This window comes from Sturnus vulgaris, chromosome 10 (assembly GCF_052056855.1).
Source record: "Sturnus vulgaris isolate bStuVul1 chromosome 10, bStuVul1.hap1, whole genome shotgun sequence".
Taxonomy (NCBI): domain Eukaryota; kingdom Metazoa; phylum Chordata; class Aves; order Passeriformes; family Sturnidae; genus Sturnus; species Sturnus vulgaris.
In genome coordinates this window covers 6,082,942-6,105,584 of record NC_142252.1, presented here as the reverse complement: position 1 = coordinate 6,105,584, position 22,643 = coordinate 6,082,942, and the positions used below count along the sequence as shown (strand labels likewise).

Below are 22,643 nucleotides of genomic sequence, written 5' to 3'. Positions count from 1 at the left end.
CTGATGTGAATGGCAAATCAGAGAGGAGGCAGGAAAGCCTCGCTCAGTGTGACAGAGTACCTTGTGTGTGGTGTTCTGTGCTGCTGAGTGTTCCCTCGTTGCTGTGTGCTCCCCTGCTGTCCCACACGTGTCCCCGTTGTGCTGCCTTGCCCCCAGTGATGCCCTGTTGTCCCCGCAGCGATGTCGGACCGGCAGGAGAGCGCTCTGATCGAGCTCATGGTGTGCACTATCAGACAGGCTGCCGAGGCACATCCCCCCGTGGGCAGGGGCACCGGCAAGAGGGTGAGTGGGGCTGTCCCAGAGCGTGGGGGACACTTGTGTAACATCGCGTTTGGACACTTCTGCAGGAGACATTTTTAATTGGTGTTTGCTGTTTCATCTGAACATTTCTAAGAAAAATACTAGAAATTCTGTTTCTGGACATGTTTGGTTTTCTCTTTGTTTGATTTTGGGGTTTGCATTGCCAAGTTAAATGATACAAATTTCAGCATGAAAGTCTTTTTTTATTACATTTTTGGATTTTTTTTGTCATATTCCTGCTTTATATTTGTAATGTACCCACATCATCAGTCCCTGATGTTAATACTAGGTTAGAGTGGGAAGTGTAGGAGCAGAGCAGACTACCTCTGACTGCCTTCCATAAAAACAAATGTGCTGCTAATATGGACATAAAATTTGCTGAGAAGTCAACAGGATCTTCATCATGAGGGTGTTTAAGCACTGGAACAGGTATTTGGAGTTGGTTCCCTTTCTGTGCTTGGTTGTTTTTGAGACCTGGCTGGACAAAGCCCTGATCCTCCCAGTGTGACCCCTGGGCTGGCTCTGCTTTGAGCAGGAGGGGTGGGACTGGGACCAGTCTAAACGTGCTTTTAGGCATCTGTGGTTTTAGGCATCCATCCTCATCAATTCCCAGTGCCAGGGAACAGCAGTATTTGTTCCCCAGAACAGGACTGGGCTGTCAGGGTTGGGATTCTGACCTGGGTTTGCACTGCCCTGAGCTTGTCTGGTGCTGCTGTGGTGGATGTGCAGGGGCTGAGGCTGCTCTGAGGCCATCCCTGCAGCATGCACCGTGCAAGTGCTGTCTTGTCCTGGTCACTGATCCATCCCCCCCCACTTCCACAGCGGGTTTGGGTTCCTGCTGCACAGAGCCTGGCATCCAAGCACGTGCCTTGTGTCCAGCTGCTCCTCCTCCCTTGCAGAGCCGTGTAGGGGTGATGCTTTGCTTTTGCTTGTTTTCCAGTTGGCCCATGAGTTGTGGGGTGGTAACTGCAGGGATCTCTGCCTGGTCACTGGAGATTTGTCCTTTCTCATGATCCCACCAACCTCTTCTTTGAGTTGAAACGGCAACAGATTTCTAATTAAGCACTCACCTGTTTGTGAAATCGTTTCTCCTCTGACTTTAGCTTGTAACCCTTACTGTGCAGTCTGGCTGGTTGGCTATATGTGAATCATTAGCTAACTTGAGTATTGTATTATCATTATTTGTTTTCAAAAGTATTCTTTTCTTTCCTGAAGCCAAGAAGCCAGATTTAGGCTTTGATGAAGCATGCTGGTTTGATTATTGTCTCTCTGGTCACTGCTTCAAGGGGGTTTTGTTCTGACAGCATTAGTGCTTCAGTACCTTGCTGTGAACTTGGATGTACATTCTCACTGAGAATTCCATTCCAGTTTAGAGAGGAGGCCATGAATCTGCTAATGAAAATCATTGTTACAGTGTGGTTTAGTTTTCTCAGTTATACTTCAGTTTGCCCTGAGGTCTTATATTAATGCTTGGTTTAATGTGTGAAAGCCAGAGTTGAGTACAGTTGGAAGCAATAACAAAACTTCCACTGACTTGGGTTATATTTGAATTTCAATCGTAAAAAGATGTTGATGTGTGGAGACAATGTCATGCTGGGTGATATGGTATTTTCCTTTTCAATCACAGCTTCTTAGGACACACAGTCCTCCCACTTAATCACTCTTCAGCCCAAATGTGTTTTGAGTTTTTTATTTCCTCCTGTTTTGATTTATTAAAAATACACTTGCATGGGGTTTTGCTTGTAATATAATGTTTAGAAAAGTTAATGAATGCTATATGCAAATATGTATTTGCTGTACTTATGTTTGATCACTTCCAGGTCTTGACAGCAAAAGAAAGAAAAACTCAGATAGATGACAGAAATAAATTGACTGAGCATTTCATTATTGCACTTCCCATGCTGCTATCAAAGGTACAGTTTTCAACAAAATAAATCTTTCACTGGGATTTACAACTGTCTTTAAACTTTCTCCTTCTTTAGTGCAGGAGTTTTATTTTTATTTTATTTTTACTTCCTTTTTGTTTGTTTTGTTGCCATGATGTTCCAGTATTCTGCTGATGCCGAGAAGGTTGCAAACCTCCTGCAAATCCCTCAGTACTTTGACCTGGAAATCTACAGCACGGGCAGAATGGAAAAGGTATCGTGCCTTGGGCAGGAATGTGTTTGCTCTCAGGTGTGACCACTGTTCAGCCCCAGTGCTGGGCTTTTGTTTGGCACATGAGCAATGCAGCCTTGCTTGGCTGTTCTGGCAGTGGCTTTGCTCAGTGTCACTGTCCCTTTGAAGGGAAAGCTGAAGTTGTTTTCTGCTCTGCAGCATCTGGATGCCTTACTGAAGCAGATTAAGTTTGTTGTGGAAAAGCATGTGGAATCAGATGTTCTGGAAGCCTGCAGCAAAACCTACAGCATCCTCTGCAGTGAGGAATACACCATCCAGAACAGAGTTGACATCGCCCACAGCCAACTGATTGACGAGTTTGTGGATCGATTTAACCATTCTGTCGAGGATCTACTGCAGGAGGTTTGTTTTCTTAAAATCCTTGAAGTTAACTGCCTAAAATATCCTAGGATTGGCTACAGAAAAACATTCTTAGCAAGCCATGAAATTATCCATCTGAAGATGTAGTGCAGCAGCAGCTGTTCCATAATCATTTGGAGCTACTTCTCCCTGTGGAAAGTCCCTTGCAGTAGCCATTAAGCCCTCAAATCATTGAGGGTGTAAAACAAGACTATGGGACAATCTTGCTTCTGAAAATTTAGTTGAGTATTAAAACATTCCACATAAGGAATTAAGTGGATGAATGGGTGAAACAGATGAAAAATGCAGAGGAAGTTGTATTTACATTAATGTTTGTAGTGATTCGAGTAGTCCCAGATGTATATGCAGGCAACAAAATCAAGATTGGATTAGGTTTTGAATGGAAGAGAGGATTTAAGAAAATATGTATAGTGGCATATTAAAAGAGCCCTGGAAAGAGTAAAAGATACAGGTCTGAAACCTGGAAGTACCTGTGATTTAATTGTAAGAATTTATTCTTCAAAGTGCATAAGACAGAATACATTAAATAAAAATAGAAACCGTACTCATTTTATCCTCCTTTGCAGCAATTTAACTTTGGGTAGCACTACTTAATTTGTTGTAATTTTCATGCCTTTTTAACATAACATGAGAGCTGCACAGACCTTTTTCTTTGCTTGTAGTCATGCACTGCACTGTGGCAGATAAATTTAATTTTTGATGTACATTTAGAGAAAGTTAAGCTAAGTCCCTGATTTAGAATGGCATATGAAAGGAAATGTGCTTTTTTTCCTATTTTTACGTAACACGCCACACACAGGCACACTGTAAATGTGCCTTGTCACATTGCAGAGTAAATAAAAATGTTTGTATAGCTGCAGAAGTGCAGGAGTGAAAAGGCAGCATGTGCAGGAAACCTTCCACAAGGCAGAGGAGATGGGGCACCACTGTGCATTGTTCTGTAAAATCCATGGAGCTTGCTCTCTGCCTGCCTGCCAATTTTGGTGTACTTTCTCATCTGGAAAAACAGTCCAGAATTTGTGCTCCATTTCTGCTCACCTGTGTGAGGCAAGGGAATCCTTCCAGGTAATGCCACATTACACCTTAGCCTGGGTTTTTGAAATTCCTCACCTCTGGCCAACAGCACCAAAACCTGACTGGAGCAGCAAAAAGGGCCAAGGCTGGGCTGCCACACAAGAGTCCAGCCCCAGCACCACCCGAGCTGTGCACACATGATGGATGATGCCCAAGGGCATCTTACCCTCTTACCCAGGGGGAGTCAGAGGAGAGCACTGAGGTGCTGGGATTTATAAATCCCTTCCCAAGAGTCTTCTCAGGAGCAGTGGACTAGGAGAGAAAAAGATTTTTCCTGCAATTTGCCTTAATTTTGTTTTTTCTTTAGAACTGCTCTATGACTGCTGTTGAATCAGGAAGCCAGTACCAGCTTATTCCCCCTCTTTTTCCTTTCACCTCTCTTTGCCAGTGGCTTCCCTTTGTGCTGCAGTGCAGAAAGCTCTAAAGGCTGCTGGGCAGAGCAGGACTGAGCTCCTGGGGGGCTGCACGTCCCTTCCTTTACAGCCCAGAGCACAGGGGGGGCAGCCGTGCCTCGTGCCCCTGGTGCATGGTCACTGCCAGCAGAGCAGGGCCGAGGTTTCAGGGAAACTCTGTGTCTGAAAGGCATCTGAGCAATGAACTAAGGCCTCTAACAGCGAGTGCATAGGTCAGACATGGGACACAGAGATCTGGAGACAGAAACGACAGAAGTAGAAGACAAGAAAGAGAACAGCAGTAGCGAGGATTTAAAATTACAGCCTTTTGATACTCTTTTCTAAGTGATACTTGTTTGAATAATTAATTTTAATAAGTCTATTTCATCATTTTAAAGACATGTTAAATTTTAAAATCTGCATACTGATACCCAAGCAAGTATCCTACTGCTGTATGGCTTCTCACTGGGCTGATAATGAGAGAAACATTGATTGACAGTTGCATCTGAAGGCAGGAAGATGTTTTAATTGTTAGGCTTTTAGATGGAAAAGAAATTATCAAAATTAAATGAAGAAGAATTGTTGCAAGTGGGTTTCTTTAGAAAATTGCTGGAAAAAATAGGATTGGAAATACCTTATATTCACTTAATTCACTAAGGGAATTTGCTGTTTAGTTTGCAGAAAATTCAAAAATTGTGTTGTATCATGTTCATCAGCTAGTGATTAAAGCTGGTGATTCAGTCCTTTTTGTAAAGTAAGATAGAACCCAGATTTTGATCTTGAGAATGATTTCTACTTCTAGAGAATACAGGATATTAACACAGTGATAATGCTGAATATTGTCAGATGATCTTGCTTATTTTTTAGTGCTGTGCAGTGATTACTTAAACATTATGGAATCTACATGAAAGTCACTGGAAAATTTGGAGACAGTTTCAGTATTAGTATAAACCCCTAGGAAGTTGCTCCTGCCTGTGCAGTAATGTACTGAGCTGAGTTGCTGGGCTCTCCTTCTCTTTACAGGGAGAAGAAGCTGATGATGATGACATATACAATGTGCTCTCCACACTGAAGAGGTTGACATCTTTTCACAAGTAGGTGGTGTCTTCCCTCACAAATTTGTGATGTGAATTTTATCCTTTCAGCGAGTATCAGCAGTGTCAGGTGTGGGGAAATGAGGAAACACATGGCCTGAAATCTGGAGATGGAGGAATGACTGGTGGTATTTGCCAGTAGAACTGTTTGGGTTGATCTGAGTCCTTGCTCAGTTCATGCCATGACCTTTGCAGATGGGATTTGCAAGTGGCACCCCCTCTCTTGCCCCCAGTGCTCTTACACCCATGAGTAAGTTACTACAGGTCCTGCTCCCCTGCATGGCACAGTCAGGGCACAAGGGACACTTCTCTGCCACAAACCTGTGCTGCTTGGGAGAGCCTGCAGGAAGCTATTTCTCAATGCCTTTTAGCTATCTCTCAAAATTATAGAACTAATTAGTAATAGCAATAATAATAATAATTAGTAGTTTATGGTGAGAGCCTAGAAGATGCATTTTCTTCCTGCAGTTGAATTGTTGGCCAAATTTCCCTGTGTGGATTGCACAGAATCTCCCTCACCAGGCACGAACCAGCTTTTCAGGTTCCTGCTGCTCTCAGGCCTAAGGGCATCCTCAGCACATGCAGAGCAACCTGGAGAACTTCACTGGAACTGTGAATTCTGGAGCACAGCACAAAGGGCCTGATCTTCCCTCTAGCTGCAGGAAGCATTTGCTCCTGGTCAGCATGAGAGAAAGCTTCACGTGCAGGTGGCAGAGAGCCACAAATCATTTCTTCCTTATCACAATGTGGGAGAGAACCTTCCTTCTGCCAGCTCTTTTATACAACTTGATTTTTTTACAACTTTATGATTTCATTTCTCTCTCTGTGCTTAGACTTCACTTATCCTGAGTCCTGCATTAGATCACTGTCTGAAATGGTTCTGCAGTCTCTACTCTTTGTTGCCATTCAAGGAGAATCCCACAAAGATCATGAAATTGTTACTAATTTCCATAGTGCAGCAGGCTGACACTTTCAACTCAGGTTTGCAGTCTCCCTGGTAACACACTGGAGCCAGTCTGCCTTTGCTAAGGGAACTTGGGGACTTGGGGAAAACTCTACTTCACATCCAGGAGAGAAGCACAAATCTTAAGGCTTTCCTGAGTGACTTCCATATGTATTTTTTCCTTCAGAGTTCTGGGTCTCTAGAGTTAATTCAGACCATAAAGAAGCCTTGTAGAATAACACACAAATAAGGGTCAGGGACATCTACTTTCACATTCAAAGAGCCAGGAAAGAGCAAAGGATCAGAGCTGAAGACCTGTAAAACAGTTAATGTATCCTTCCTCAGCTGATTGGTTATTTACAACTGTAGTTCAATAGGAATTCCTAATATCAGCTTGCATATAAGGAAGTAATGAGATCTTCATTACTGTCATGAACATTCCGTGGGATGTGATCTCTCTGTGATAGGAACCAGTTACACCATGTGAGCCAGAACTTCTGCTGAACCTTTAGCTATGAGAGAGGATCTTCTGCTCAAAATGCCTGTGGAGTGTTCTGTCTCAAAGCACAGTGGCTGTGGTCTGACTCTGTCACTCTTGTCACCTGGGAGTCAAAAGAAAAGAAATCAGATCTCCTGAAGAGGCACTGATGAAATGGTTGCTGGGGCTTTGGGGAAAAACAAGTCCCTGTCTTCTTCCAGTGAGAGAAACTCCAATGTACATTGCCCATGCTTGCTAGCCCTTGGTAATTGCTGCTGCTTCATACTTGAAGAAAAAAACAAGGTGGAAAATACATGGTAAGGCAAGATGAGAAAAGCCTTCCAGACCAAAAGGCTTCCATACTGGGATTTCCCAAGCTGAGCTAATCCTCTTTCTGAGAGGGCCATGACAGCAGAGGGCTCACAGCACACTTTTTGATTCATCAAAACAACAATGTCATGTGTCAATACAAATTAAATTAATCACCACAAAGTTTCCTTCAACATTTTCAGAATACAATAATAAATTTTCTTGAGATCTTCTGAGTAGACTTCCTGGAGTATCCACTTGGGTTATTTTTTGCCAGAATCTCACACATACTCATAACATTTAAGTACATGGAGGCAATTTTTTCTATATTGACTCCATTGTAATTCAGCTGAACACACATTAGTGCTGTAGCAGTTTGTATGCTGCAAAATCTCAGCATCTTTTACTTACTTGAGTAAATCCAATGCAAGACACATTCCAAGCATCCCCTCTGTTCCCCTGGATGTGCCTGTTGGTTCTGCCTTGCATGGAGGACATTGTTTCTCATTTAGAAACCAGGAGCATTGGCATTACTGTCCAGTAATCCTCAGATACAACATTTGCTTCCTTCCCACCTCCACACTGACTTCACAAACTCACAGGGACTAATGGTAACTCTCAGATAAAAACAATGTGTGTCAGGGTCAGTGTGATCAGTCAGGACACTTCCTAGACAGGCAAGTTTATGGTCACATCATCACATCATCTCTTCCTCTTACAGAAACGCTTTGCTGAACATGTTTTCCCAGTAGTCGACCAGTGCATTCCTCAGACTGAGTTACTCAGAAGTTTGTTATATCCAGAAGTAGAAATGATGATAAATGAAACCTCATTAGAGAAATGAGACTGTATCAGCAGCAGAGCTGGTCAAAGCCCAAGGCACAGCTTCCCCTCTCTTTGTGCATCTTGAAGAACTGAAGCAGTTTGGTGGGTGGAAAGGTCACTTCTTGGAAAATAAACTTTTCTAAGCTATTTTATGCCACACTTTGAGAAATACTGTGAAACTGGTACCTTTACCTCACCTGCCTCTTGTCTGGCAGAAATGTGCAGACAGGGCTGTCCATGAGAATTAAAATAAACCTTGGTATGAAATACTAGGACTTATTGTCTGTAATCCATGAAGAGTCTGACATGGATGGAGCTAAGGGAAAATTCTGTGTTGTGTGAATTTTCTTCTCTCTGTCAGTCTGAACCTCTGTGAAGAATTGTGTGGTGTCCAAGATGCCTTTATAACTATGGTTTTGATGGTTAAGTAGCTCAAAAGAGAAAAAGAGGTACCAAAATATTCCTAACTGTAATGCAGAGGCTCTGCTTTAAGAAAGTTTCAATTGAAAAGCCATGTGTAAATTGTACATAGTTAGAATTTTTCAGCTCTGGAAGCTGAAGATCCCTTCCTGAGCTCAGCTGTAAGACCAGGCTGAGGGCAGGGAGCTGAGTGTCCCCAGCTGTGGGGACATGGCCCCTGATGAGGAATTTCTGAACTGAAAAGACAGGAATGAGGCAGTTTTTCCTTTCATATTCTCTGTAGGATAATCTGTGTGAGTATCTGCCTCTGCACACCAAGGAGACTTTACTGCTTTAATTACAGTGCAGTAATTAAGGAGGTACCACTCTGCCTTGCTGGCAGCCCTGTGATTTATGGAAGCAGCATCTCTGGGCTTAATATCACCAGTCAGAGGCAGCTCTCTGGCAGCCTCTAATTTATCTAAGAAACATTTTATTTTAGTCCTCAAAGACCATCTCAGTCTGTTAAATATTTTTACTTTTTACATTTTTAATTCCAACATTTTATTTAAGTTTTCTTCTATTCATGAATTTGAACTGGAAGCTCAGGTGCACCTTGGCTTTAATGGCACAGCCCTGGAGTGTACAGTGCACTCTGATGGTTGTGTTTTCTGTAAAGCTCTTACCAGTGACATTTTCCAGGACTAACACACTCCAGGATGGGAGGTGTTTCATGGCAGGGCTTCCAACAGGACCTGGGTATTCCCAGTCCTGAGTTCAGCCTCTGTCCCTATAGGAACTAGAGAGTTATTCCTTCTGGCTGAGCAGGGCAGTAATGGTTTAAGCCAGGGCAGGCACAGCAGTGGGAGAGTGAGCTTGGCTGGGTGATCCAGGTGCTGGGATGAGTCAGATGCAAGAGGCTGCTGCATCCAGTTGAGACTCCCAAATCAGTCTCAGTATCCCTTCTTCCAGCTTAGTATTTCAGTCAGCAAGTTTCTGATTATTCCGAGCTGCCTTGCTCTTTTATAGATGTATTATAAACTGTTTCAAATTATCTCAGTTTATTCCCACTGCAGAAAAAAAAGTTTTAAACTTAAATTTACTTGATGAGAGAGTATTTTTGTCTTCAGGCAACCTGATGTTTTCAGTTTCTTCTGTATTTCTCATTTCTCTATTAAAAAGCTGTTTCATGAGCTCTTGAGGTCTGTAAGGCTGTAGAGTATTTGTTCCTAATGTCATTGTCATTCCTCTCACTGATGAAATCAGGTTGGTGCAGCTGAAGGGTGGAACAGTGAGTGGGATGGTGGCTGCCATCTCTATCTCATGTCCATGTGTTGTTATATCATCTCACTTCAGATATTCAGGATATTTAATATCTAGTGGTAATAAGACAGTAGAAAAACATATAAGTTTATTTTGCTTAAAGCCATTTTTATTCAGTAGGTATTGATGGAGTTTGGCTGTAGTTTGTGCTGCAATGCCAGGGAAGAGTTTTCTGGAGTTCTGTCAATGTTTCCAAAAGAAGAAAGATAACTTAGAGAGAGAAGCAGCAGCTACACTTCAGTAGCTTTGATAGGTGTATGGTATGAAGAGAGTTTATCTTCTCCCTACAAAAATCCCATGTAATCAAACATTTCTTCTGGATTATCAGAAAGCCTGACTTGTGCCTTTAGCATGGAGTGAGCTGCTGTGCAGCTGCTTGGTGAGCTGTAGAAACCACCAAAGCTCTCTGGGCTGGGGGTTCTGGGGAACACAATTAATCTCTCTTTATTTCCTCTCCTTCCAGCGCTCATGATCTCACCAAATGGGATCTGTTCAGTAACTGCTACAGATTGCTGAGAACTGGAATTGAACACGGAGCTATGCCTGAACAGGTACCCTTAACAGCACCTGCACTGCATCACTTGGGTGTCTGAGCTTCTAAAGAGTCTGCTTGTACAGAAATTCAAAAGTTCAGTGCACTTCAGTGATGTAGGAAAAACAGAGTTTGGAATGAAATTTATAGTGGAGACAAGAGGTGTTATGTCTAAGAGGTGGAAAACCTTGGATTCTGTGATTTTTGAGCTCCTTCCCTCACCTATCTCATCACTAAAATTGAGAACAGCTAATGTTGCTGACTCTGAAAAGCAGTACATCAATCCTGAAACCCAACATTGTAAGCCTTGGCTGCAATTAGAATTATCACAAATGGTTATTGTGTATTGAAGGTAAGATGAAAACTTATGAAAACCAGGAAACTAGAACATCCTAGAGGCGTTCTTTTAGTGAACACATAACTGACTTTGTTCCCTCAGAGTTCAGTTTTTGTTTCTCATGGATGAGCACAGGAACCATCTCTTATTCTCTCATGACTCCTGTTTAAACTGCAGAATTCCTACTTCAGAATTTAAGCACATTTTAAGTTTTGATTTGGTTTCAGTTAGAAGTCAGTTGTTAATTCTAATTCAGCCTCATTTAGAAAAAAGAAATTCTCATTAAATTCTGAATAAGAATTCTGTAGAAAGAACCCTAAGAGGAGGCATTGTCACATCACACAGTGTGACAGTGAAAGTCCTCTCTCTGCACTTGCTGCTTCATGCTGGAGTTGTGCTACCTGGAGGGACATTGCTGGCAGATGAAACCTGTCCTTGCAGCTGCCAGCCATCCTCAGTTTCTGGGTCTGACAGTGTGTGTGGCTCTCCAAATGCCTCCATAAGATCTTAGGGGGAAGGTCCTGAAATCTGAGCTCTGTTGAGTATTTCTGCCTGCAGGTCACCCTGAGAAGTTTGGCACTTGTAACACCTAATCTGGATTTAACTGTTCAAGAGACACCATGGATGCTTTTCTGGGCACCATGGATATGACTCTGGTCTTCTTCATGGGACAAGTTGTATTTTCTCCCTTTTTATAGCAATTGGGCTACATGTTCATTTGACAGTGGAACAGATTTCCAGGCTGTTTGATAATGAAACAGATTTAGAGCTATTTAAACAGATGCTTTTGATCTGAGAGATGTAGGTGTTGGGTTGTACTTCTGTCACACTGTGGCATCCTCTCTTGCTGTGCCTCAGTGCAAAGTTTTCTGCTGTTCCCCAGCATTTACACAGTATTTTTTTACCTCTAGTAGGCTGATTTCTTATTGCACCAAACCAACCAAGGAAAAACATGATACCATTGAAAAAAGAAAGAGCTGAGAGCTGCTCCTGTCTTTTCACCACAAAATGCACGATAGATTTTCCATACACTTCCTGCTGTGCCTGCTGTTAGCAGCGTGCTGAGATTCTGTGTGTTCCTGTGTTACAGATCGTTGTCCAGGCACTGCAGTGTTCCCACTACTCTATTCTCTGGCAGCTGGTGAAAATCACTGAGGGCTCCCCTTCCAAAGTAAGTGGCCATTTGATCATACAGATTTTACTGACAGAGCACAACTACCTAGAAAGGTGTTACACCTGATTTCTCTGTAACTTCCATTCTTGCCATCATTTGTTGTCATTTATAACCCATAAAATGTTCCTGTTCAGATTTCTTCCATGTTTCAGGATCTGGTTAACATCATGTATATGTCTAAGCAATGCAAACAGTCTTTATCAGGATTTTATAGCAGCTGATTATTATATTTTTATTGCTGAGGATAATTAACACACTTTATTGTGAGTACTGCAGTTTGCATGGCTGATAAGGAATGTTGACATGAACAGTTGTGAGCAATATTGTTGATCTGTAAACCACAGATAGCTTAATCTTGATGTGTAGTTACCTTGCTTATTCTCTAATTACACCCTTTGTGTTGCAGTAGAAATGGCAGGGCACTGGCAGTAATGATTGCTAATAAAAAGCAAATGCATACAAAGTATGAAGCAGTCAGGACAATGTGGCATGTGACTTTTCCAGGACCTTTCCTTAGCTCTTTCCTCAGTCAGAGGCCAGCATCCTGTTTTTCAGAGCTTTTTCAAAAGTAATACATCAAATTAAAAATTGAAAAACTGAAGTAATAATTGTATTTCCCCATTAGCATCAAAAAGAAAAAGATATTATACCGAAGTGCTACTCAAACAAGCATTTTATGCATAAAAAAGTGATAAAAATACACAGTAAATTCTCTGAGTTGTTTTGAATACTGACATTAACATTTAAAAACAGCTACTAGAAAAAAGGAATAATTTTTATTCTTTATTCTGGGCTTTTGTTCCCACTTCCCTCTCTTAGACTCCTTCTCATTAGCATGCTGGTAGTGTACAATACTGCATCTTGGAACTCAGAAAACTGAAACCATCACATTTGTTTTAAATGAACACAGAATGTGCTCACAGGAAAGCATCTCAAGTCCTCTACTGGCAGCACTGTTCTCCTCAGGGAGGGATGTCCCTGTGACAGGAGAGGCTGAGTTGCTGAGAGGAGATGCAGGGGGCTGTGCATTGCTGCACCCTCAGTGCAGGAACACCAGTGCTGGCACCAATCTCATTGCAGCCGTCCCTGGGGAGGAGAGCTGGGCTGCAGGGTCCCTGTGCCACCGAGTGCTCAGCACCTGGCCACTGTCTGCAGCCCCTTCGTTCAGTCTGCCCCACCTGCTCTGGGCTGCTGGCTGTGCTGGGCTCCCACCCACTGCTGAGGATCCTGCAGCCCTGTCCTCCTGCCTGCTGGACTCGGCCTTGCCTTTCCCCGGGGCAAATGCCCAGATATAAACGAGCTTTTGGAAAATGCTCATCACCCGTCACTGCATTTCTCCATTTTTTTGAAGTACAATAAGTTGCTGCAATGTAGCACAGGTGGTGCAGGGATAGCTGTCAGCATTGCTGGAAAAAAGCTTCATGTTTTCTTGTGTCTCAGTTACAGCTGGAGATTAACATACAGCCTCTCTGCATGGAGCATGCTGTAAACTTTGCATTTCGGTGCCCAGGCATTCGTGTGGCTGCTATTACAACATGACCATGATGGCCCAGTTCAACTGAAAGAGAAAAAGACCTTTCTTTATTTCAGTGGCTGAGATTTTCGTATACACAAGCTTAGGGCACCTGTATGCTTTGCCTACTTTTTCAAAATAGGAGGCATTTGTATGAGATGTTGTTTTATGAGGTGATTGCAGAATAGCTTTGATCTCTCCTGTATTTCTAATCCTGTTGTGATTCATAACATAGTTACAACATAATGTAGTTCATAGGAGTGAAAGGAAAAGACCTCCAAGGGATCACTCCAGAATGGCCATGACAAATAAAAGTCAGTTTGGCTTTGCCCCATGACTGTCACCTAAAGAACTCTTAGCAATTTGTTGTTTGGATTTCCACTCCAGCCTCTACAAAATACTGAGTTTTGTGCATGCTTCGTTCCAGGGAAGCCCTGCATTAGTGCCCTGCAGCTCCTCAGAGTGGCAGCAGCCTCAGCTGAGGGTAGAGAGACAACCACAGACCTGCTGAGGCTGGAGCATTTTGCTATCAAACTTTCCACTCTAGTTGGCTCACTGTGAAAATAGATCTGAACTGCACTGTATCTGGCATTTCATCCATTGGGATGATTCATCCATAGCTGGTTTATAAGTCATTATTTAGGCTTGGAAATTGGTAGCCATTAAAGGGCATCACTAGTAAGGTGTAGGTAGACAAAGGCATTAACACAAGCATCTCAGAATGAAAAGCAGTGTATTTCATGGGTATTTCTGAAGTACTCAGGCTTTTACAGGAACATTTCAGGCACAGCAGTTTAATATGTAGGTCCATGCAGGTTTCTAGGGCTGCTTTGCTGTATCTGTAATGATCTCAGGACAGAGTGGGGTGATGGTGTGTACCTTCACATGGGCATCTTTAGTAGACCAATGGATATGGCTGCAAAAAGCAGAGAGGCTTTTGGACTCACAGGCCTTTTCAGGTTTGAGGTAAAAGCAGAAGATTACAAAGCAAAAGACAAGCTGAAAGCAATTGCTTGGTTTCTATTTAGATATAAATCAGGTAAACTCTGACAGGGAAGGTAAAGGTCATTGGTACCTAGAGAGGAGGGGTGAGAGTAGGGAAAGGAGAGGTAGTAAGAAAGTTAGGAGGAGAATTAGTGGGAAAGGAAGGAACACAAAAGATGAAAATGGAGAGAAGAGAATTTATAATATGTCATAAAACTAATCTTAAGTCTTTGTTTTTCTGTATCCCATAGATTTAGGAATTTTTGTTCCCAGGCTCATATATCAAAGATGATTTTTTAGCTTTCCCTTGAACAACCAGGCTGAGAGATCAGCAATGGAGGGATTGATTTGTAAGAAATGTTCACCTGCTGCCAGCTGGGTCATTTGTGTGACTTCATGCTGGCAGTAGTAGCTGCTCTGTTTCACCTCGTGAGGTCCCATTGAGGTAGTCAATGCACAGCATGAAGTATGTGAACATTTTGGACTTGTAAGTACAGGAATAAAAGATGGAAACAAGTACAAACATCTTGATAAGTTTTACATTTGTTGTTCACATGTGCTTTGCATCCATCAGGTGTACCTTTTATTGCAGGTGGGATAGGGAATTGGGGTAAGGTTTCCTTCAAAGTGAATTCTTTGGCTGCAGTTCAGAATTGCTTGGTAATTTTTGTATCTTGTATTGATTCTGTGGTGTAGTCATACTTGACCACCATAGGCATACACTGTGAACAGAGTTGTTTTGGAATGAAGTTATTTTTTGTCTGGTGTTCAGATGGCTCTTCAAAAATACAGCTCTGTCCTGAGAGAACTGCCCTTGTTTGGGGGCTGTCCTGGGAATTATGCCCAAGCCAGGGCACATTAATTCCTGTATGAGGGATACCTCATTTTACAGCTCTTGGGCATGTTCTGGATCATGGCTCCCTACCTGATCCAGGTGTTTTGGACTGGAGCCTCCCATGTGTGTGGCAGGGAAAAGCTCAACTCTTGTGGTTTAAATCTAATTAGGATCAAGTCAGCTAATTAATTTTTTAACAGCACATAATTGACCTACAGCCAGTGCAACACACCTCCAGGATAACTATCAGCTGTACAGAATATTGGACACTTCTGCAATGTTAATGAACACCTACAAATTCCAAACTTGCCCTTCAGCTGGTCACAGCTTACTGAAGTCCCCTCCCCAAGACACACACCAGGAGCTCTTGTTTCTCCAGGCTCTTAGCAGGGGGTGCTCTGCAGGTTGCCCCTGACTGTTCAATATCATTTGTAAATAGAGCCTAAGGGAGTGTTTGTTTTAATCAGCATAAAAACATATCAAAGATGTTTTAGCAGAAGGGTGATAATTAATGATTATTTGAATTATTGAGAAAGTTCAAATTCTCTGCCCAATAACAAAGATCTCACCAGTTAAATACAGCAGAGAGTTGGGGCAGAGTTATTTTGAAACCCTTCTTCAAGCTAGGCTGTGGAGAGAAGGGTATCCTATGGAGCCATCTTGGTGTCAAAAACTGAAAGGAAAAATTGATTACTGAAAGGAAGGCTGCAGCAGGTAAGAATGAAATGTGTAAGCCTTGAAATATCCACGGTGTGATGTTTTTCTAACCTTTGGTCTCTCTCTGTCCATATTCAGTGGAGGCTGAGGCTGTGAGGGCTGTTTGTGCAAACTGGTGCTCTTTTGGGGTACTGGGAGGAAAAAACTTATCTTCCATAGCTTGTGGGAGCAGCCTGTTGTAGCCTGGAGGAAAACTCCTCCTCAGGTGGAAAGGGGTTTGAGGGTGGTTCCAAAGGAAATTGGTAATTTCTCCCCTGGAGTCCTCTGATCTGTCAGTCTGGAGGAGCAAACAGTCCAGAGGCAGGAGACTTGGGGATTAGAGCACACACTTGCTTCTACCTGGATTTCTTCAGCCATGTCCCAGGTACCCAGAACATTGTGCACTGTGTATATATATATATATATATATATATATATATATATATATATATGTACTGAGAAGACAGTATTTGCAGAAAAATAAGAGTCCTAAAACTTAGAACAGTAAAAATAAAGCATGACCAGAGCAAACATTGAGAGGCAAGACAGGGGTCAGCCAGCTGGTAAGTAAGCAGCAGCCAGAGAACAATGTGGTGATTTGGTGACTTTTCATATTTATATGGGCATGATGACAGAAGGCACAAAAAGGTGAAGGGAAGAAAAATGTCACAAGGTGCAAAAGGCTGGACTATTTTCCAGTCAGGTTGGAAGCTGAGGGTTCTTCAACACTGTGAAGTTGAAGTTAATACTCCAAATATTAAGTACTTCAGAGGAAAAGCAATGAGCACATAGGGAGAAGAGGATGGGGTTTGGGAGATGAGCATAGCAAAAGCAAAGCATTTTAAAATTTACTTCAGTGGAAAAAAAACAAGCTTTAATTTAAAGCTAGAAAGTACTTGAGGAGTTGTAGACATGGGTCTTTTGAGCACCCTGGTTTGGGTTTGGGTGGTGGCACAGACTCCAGTCCTTGCTCTCAGCAGCTCATTCTTGTTCCTGCCATGGAGCAGTTAAATTGCAGAGTTGTGACCCCGTGGTTTTGTTTAACAGCCAACAGGATGATAAAATGGTTTCATATCAGCCTTTCTGCTGAAGGCAGATCAGGTATTCACACCTCAAGAGTGTGGGCTGTGCACCCCCAAATGCTCAAAGACTTGGAAGTCAAATTATTTTTTTACTTCCCATTTTCTCTGTTGAAAAATTCCCCACTTTCAGTAGTCTGGGGATTTCTCCAAGCTCAAAAGAATTCCAGATGGCTCCATTGCACTGTTCAGTTGGGCTTTCTCCTGCTGTCTTTTCAGTATGAATCTCTATCATGCTCTGCTGTCAGAGAGAGGGTAATAAATCCTGTGTACCTGCTGTTAGTCACTTTGACAGAAAGAAAAATGGGAGACACATGCATTCCCTTTTTAACTGTATGTAGGTTTTTTCATGGGTTTTAGTTTCTGTGTTGAATTCATGAACATCTCAATGGAAGGTAATTGCAATGGAAAGTAGAAAGCATGACAGTGATTGTAATCCCAGTGCTTAAAGGGTTAAATCAGATGCTAATGGAACAGTGAACTGGTAAATCTGGCATCAGTCCTGGGTAGAATCTTGAAGTGAGAGATAGAAAACACAGTTGGTACAAGGCTGAAGGGCTGACAGCTAAGATTGGAAGAAACACATCAATTTCTTATTGACAAGATTGCATTTTTGACTGAGAAGAAAACCAGTTGAAACATCAGTGTCTCTAAGACATTAACACCATACTGCATTTCAGGTCCATGTTTGGATTTAATGTAATTCATATTCTATAGCTCAAAACTGATCCATGTATTAAAGAAAAATTGTAGGTGAGCTATCCTTGCACAATGGAATAGTTTCTGATGCATTCTGGGAGAGATCTGTTCTCTTTTGAAAAAAGGGTCATTTTTATCAGTCACCTGGGAAGGCCCTGAAAATGGGGATGATATAAATCAATTGATGAACAAAACACAATTGAAATTTTTTAAAATGAGGCATCTTAATGCTGCCAAATGGAAGGCTTATATCCAGGGAAGAAAAAAAGGGTGATTAATGGCAAGTTGTGGATTAGAACAGAGCAGAGCTGTCTTACAGATCCTGTAATGGCAGGGTAATACCATGGCTGCATCATCAGAGAAAAACTGCTCAGGAATAGGAAGGTGAGGGAGTGCACAGAGCTTCAGTGTCTGTATAAGCAAATCCCACTCAGTGCTTTGGAAGTGATGAGGATTCAGAGCTTTGGGAGCACTCAGGGTGCTTGGGCACTCTGGCAGTCCTGTCCTGTGCTGTGAACCAGCACAGGGAGAACATGGAGCACAAAAAGACTCTGCAGAAACACAGAACAACGAGAGCTCATGGCAGGAAGCATAAAACAGCTAAAACATGGCCTGAACAACCAGCATGAGTAAAACATTTCAGCAAGGAAAACATTGCATGTGCATTATGTAGGTGCTTCACATTTGCTGGGAGGCTGTTCTGCAGGACATTGTCTCTCCCATGTGGAAGCTGACAGGGTGTCCTGGGGGAAGGTCTGCAGAGCATGGGCCAGATATCCTGCTGTGAATTCATCTCATTTCATTTCATTTGGAGTTCTTGTTTTCTTCTCAGTGATTGGTTCATCATCACTGTAAAACCAAAGGACTGTTTCTGTGTGTGTTCTCTTTGAATAGTTTATTTCTTTCACAGATTGTTGTTGAATGTATGAAATCATCACCATTTCTTTATTTTGCTTCCACCAAGAAACCTCTTACTAATTTCCATATACTTTCTTTTTTAATGTTTATTCCAGGAGGACTTGTTGGTATTGAGGAAAACTGTGAAATCCTTCCTGGCTGTCTGCCAGCAGTGTCTATCAAATGTCAACACTCCAGTCAAAGAACAGGTAAAGCAAATGTCTGTCACGCTCTTAGAAAAGTGTGAGTGTTAAATTCTAGTAAAACTCAACACAACACTACATCAAACTCCAAGTAAAATCATCTGTGCTCCTGTCTAAATAAACCTGAACAAACAGCCCAGAGGAGCAGCTGTATTAACAGAACTTCCAAATCACAGCTCATGACAAATTAACTTTTAATTAACAGTAAGGAAAGATTACCTGGATGCTCAGGCTCATTTCCAGCCCTCAGGACTTCAGGCATCCAACTCAGTCACCTCAGATGAAAGACTCTTCCTGCAGACTTTGGATTAAAAGATGGAAATAGGCACTTTTGGAGGGTAACAGAGACCTCAAATGAGCTGAATCTTTTTGGATTTTTTTTCATTGAATCAAAGGGTTTGTTGAAATAATTAAGTCTGTCTCTGCAGGACACAGTAGCTGGTATGTTAACTGAGGTTATGTAAATATATATTGATTTATGGCAATGACATTTTATTTGTCTACAAATACCATTTCTATCAGACCTCCCGAGATTTTGCAGAGAGTATGACTAATAACTGGCCTGTGATTTTTGCCTGTGGTATTTAAAAGATAATACTTCTTAAAAGACACTTATTTCTTTGAAAAATAGCTCTGCTTGCCATTTACTCTCTGTTTTTTAGGTTGCTAAATATAAACATTAGATGCTCAGAGATGTCAGTAGTTTATGTATTTCTAAAAGAGGTGTGTCATTGGCTTCCAGCAGATTTTACTTTGGTAATTGTTTTTTAATATTCAGAGTAGTTACTCTTGGCATATTATATTAATTTTGTGTAATGTGAAAATATCTTCTAGCTCTATGCCTCCCTTGCAGCTTGAGCTGAGCCTGACGTCCTTCCTGCCTCAGCACATGGCAAATGTTCCTTCCCATTCCTGCACTGGTTTATTCTTGAGGTCTATTAACATGGGGTTGTTCTCTTCTTACCAGTGGCCACAATGGTTTTTTCATTGATAATTTCAGCTTTTTTTAGAAGCTCCTTTGCAGTTCCCAGTTTTGGGGAAGTTTTCAAACCTTTGGGCCAGACAAACCCCCCCACCTGAGCAGGCCCAGTGAGAGCGAGTGTCCTGGGCAGAGTGGGCTGGACTGGAGACTCCAGGGACCCCTTCCAGCCAACTCTTCCATGATTTACTCTTGTTTTCTTCCTTAAAAAGTATATTTCTGTGAGTGCTACTTACTCCTTTTGTTTTACTGGATTTTTTTTGAGAATTATGTGCAAATTCTAATGTCCCCCTACCATACTTGATCCTTACTCCAGATATTCTTTCCAGACAAAGTTGATGTCCATATCAAAGGAAGGAAAAATGTATGAAGTATTTAGAGAAACAAGACTGAAACATTTCAACTTTTCCATGAGTGCTTGAGAGAAATAAATATCCTGTGACTGAGCCCACTGCTGCCTTTATATTGGACAGAACTCAGCACCAGCAGTGCATTACTCATCTGCTCTTTTTTAGAGGTCTCCATTAGGAAGAGCTTCAGTTCTATTGAGTATCAAGGGAGTTTAGAGCAGGTGAGATCATCACTGGAATGAATCACAGCCTTTTGAATCAAGGGGAGAAAAATCCCAAATAGCAACATCTGTTTCTAAGGTCTCAACAGAACATAGTTTAAAATGATTTGCATTTGTTCTTGCCTGAGTGTAGCTCATTCAGATTTTATAGCATACTCCCAGAAATAAGGGAGCCAGTAGGAAGTTCAGCATTTACAGATTTTATTTTGGAAATTTGTAAAGTTTTCAGAACCTGAGGTTAAAAATAGAGAAGCTATGAATAAAAAGGCCTCTGAAAGGCACTGTATGTGATCAAATGCAGACAGCTGACTGTGAGACCCCAACAAAAGCCATTTGGGGACAAAACAGTGTTACTGCCATGCAGGAATGAGCCTTGGAAGAAAGGAAGGTAGTGACAGCTGCCTTCTTTCCTGTTTGTCTGTAATTTTGAGGTCTGACAATGGCTCAGCATGAATTTCCCTTAATGTTGTTCATGTTTTAACCTGTTTGATTTTTTTGATTGTTTATCAAAAGAGGTGTGTTCTCTTTACTACAAATTTGGCTGCAGGCCTTGGATCAGAGGTAGATTTAGAGTTGTTTGTGTAGAGAAGTAATGGGAGTTTAATATGGGTCATCTGGGACAGGGAGAAGGTAATAACCACAATTCCTGACCTAGGAACCAAAGGCACAGCATTCCAAATTAGAGGAAACCATTATGGAATACTTTTCACTGCACATAAACACCTGAGAGCAGTTTAAGAAGCTGTTTAATAATAGTAGGGCATATCTGGAAATTAGATCAATAGTATTTTATGTTTTACTTACTTGACTTTTCACTGCATTCATTCTTTTTTGCCTTTCAGGCTTTCATGCTGCTCTGTGATCTCCTGATGATTTTTAGTCACCAGCTGATGACGGGAGGTCGGGAAGGGCTCCAGCCTTTGGTGTTCAATCCAGACTCAGGCCTCCAGTCAGAACTTCTCAGTTTTGTGATGGATCATGTGTTTATTGACCAAGATGATGAAAATCAGAGCATGGGTATGTTTAGCTTTTTTCCATAACAGACACAGAAGAAAGGAGAAAAGAGAATTTTCTGATTTGTTTGTTCATATGTTTTCAGAAGTATTCCTACTTTATTTTTGGAAGGTCTCTGTTCTGAAGTTTCTTATATAAGTTGTGGAATATACTTTTATTATATAATAACTATATTTAAGATTTTATCTGTGTAGTTTATTTTTCATTCACAGAGTGAAGTCTTGCATAGGGACTTAATACTTATGGCATTGCCATTCAATATTAATGCTTCTTACAACTGGATTTTACTTCCTGTTGTTCAGAGCCATTGATTTCACATCTGAAAATCCAAGACATGCAGAAGTACTGGTGCTTCTGATTTTTCTTTTGTTAAATATTTATAGCTTAATCATGTTAATGGAGCCTCTCTGAATGCCCTGCATTTGAGAAGTTAAGCAACAGCATTCAGCAGGTGTTCACTGTGGCCTTGCACAGGGTATAGGAAATAAATGACTCAGTTCCATGAGGATTATATTCAGGATCTCCTCAGGACTGTGGTGAGCAGCCTTGGTCAGTGGTGTGTCATGTTCCTAAACTTCCCTGGAAGTTTTGAAGTAGGCAGGACTCAAGACTTATCACCTTTCATTTTACCATCTTCTCCAACAATCCTTCTTGATTCATCTTCAAGAACTGATTTTTTTCTAAAAGCTCCCTTTGATGACATTCTTTGAGAGCTTAACAGTTACTTACAAACATTCTGTTGTTGATGCTTTCAGAGGGAGATGAAGAAGATGAAGCCAACAAAATAGAAGCTTTACATAAGAGAAGAAACCTTCTGGCTGCCTTTAGCAAGCTGATAATTTATGACATTGTGGACATGCATGCAGCAGCAGATATCTTCAAACACTATATGAAGGTACAGACCGTGCATCCTCCTGTCCTGACTGAGCCCAGTCTGCAGTGTTAGGGCTTCTCCTGCCATCCCTGCCAGGACTGTAGTTACAGCCCAGACACTCCTGAAAGCTTTTTCAGCTTCATTTGATCCTGTGTAGTACTTTTTCCTTTCTAAGTGACACCTGGCACTGAGCAGCAGTGAGCACTGACCTCACCCTCTTTGTAGCACATGTGCTTTATTTAAGGCAGCACCGAAAGCTGATCCTGAGGTGCTATTTCCAGAGAGGCTCCACTCTACAGAGAGTTTCTTCCCCTGCTCCTCAGATTCATCTCTAGAATCCCCAATAAGTTACCTGTTCCATGTCATGTTCTACTGTCAGTCTCCCAGGCTTGGAGCTTGCCCTGAGGCAGGAGGGTTCTTGTGAGAGGAGGTTGGTTTACACAGGACAGCAGGAAATAAAGCTCTGTGTGGTTGTGCTGTGAGTGGGTAACAGAGTAACTTCTCAACGTTTGCTGCTTCCACAGAGCTTTTAGGCCCAGTGAAGGTCAGGAGGACCTCAGCTCCTGCTGCCCCAGCACATG

General features: G+C 41.9%; 1 protein-coding gene and 1 long non-coding RNA gene across 6 annotated transcripts in view; one reads left to right on the top strand and one right to left on the bottom strand.

The window, feature by feature from the left end:
- Window positions 1-22,643, top strand: part of STAG1 (STAG1 cohesin complex component) — a 164,337-nt gene that overhangs the window by 126,896 nt on the left and 14,798 nt on the right. For all 4 annotated transcript variants that reach the window (XM_088170640.1, XM_088170639.1, XM_088170637.1 and 1 more), the window contains 10 exons: window positions 179-282; window positions 2,121-2,213; window positions 2,350-2,439; window positions 2,617-2,820; window positions 5,328-5,398; window positions 10,139-10,226; window positions 11,635-11,715; window positions 18,538-18,630; window positions 21,017-21,191; window positions 21,944-22,083. In XM_088170640.1, the coding sequence (XP_088026766.1) occupies window positions 179-282; window positions 2,121-2,213; window positions 2,350-2,439; window positions 2,617-2,820; window positions 5,328-5,398; window positions 10,139-10,226; window positions 11,635-11,715; window positions 18,538-18,630; window positions 21,017-21,191; window positions 21,944-22,083 (1,139 nt within the window). The remainder of the gene's footprint in view (window positions 1-178; window positions 283-2,120; window positions 2,214-2,349; window positions 2,440-2,616; window positions 2,821-5,327; window positions 5,399-10,138; window positions 10,227-11,634; window positions 11,716-18,537; window positions 18,631-21,016; window positions 21,192-21,943; window positions 22,084-22,643) is intronic.
- On the bottom strand, window positions 12,377-21,108 carry LOC148222559 (uncharacterized). Of its 2 annotated transcripts, XR_015805643.1 has the most exons (4): window positions 20,979-21,108; window positions 18,844-18,925; window positions 16,643-16,739; window positions 12,377-14,147 (listed from the first exon to the last, which is right to left on the bottom strand). It is a non-coding gene; the product is annotated as an uncharacterized LOC148222559 (long non-coding RNA). The 2 variants fall into 2 exon arrangements; XR_015805642.1 differs by having other exon boundaries at window positions 16,643-18,925.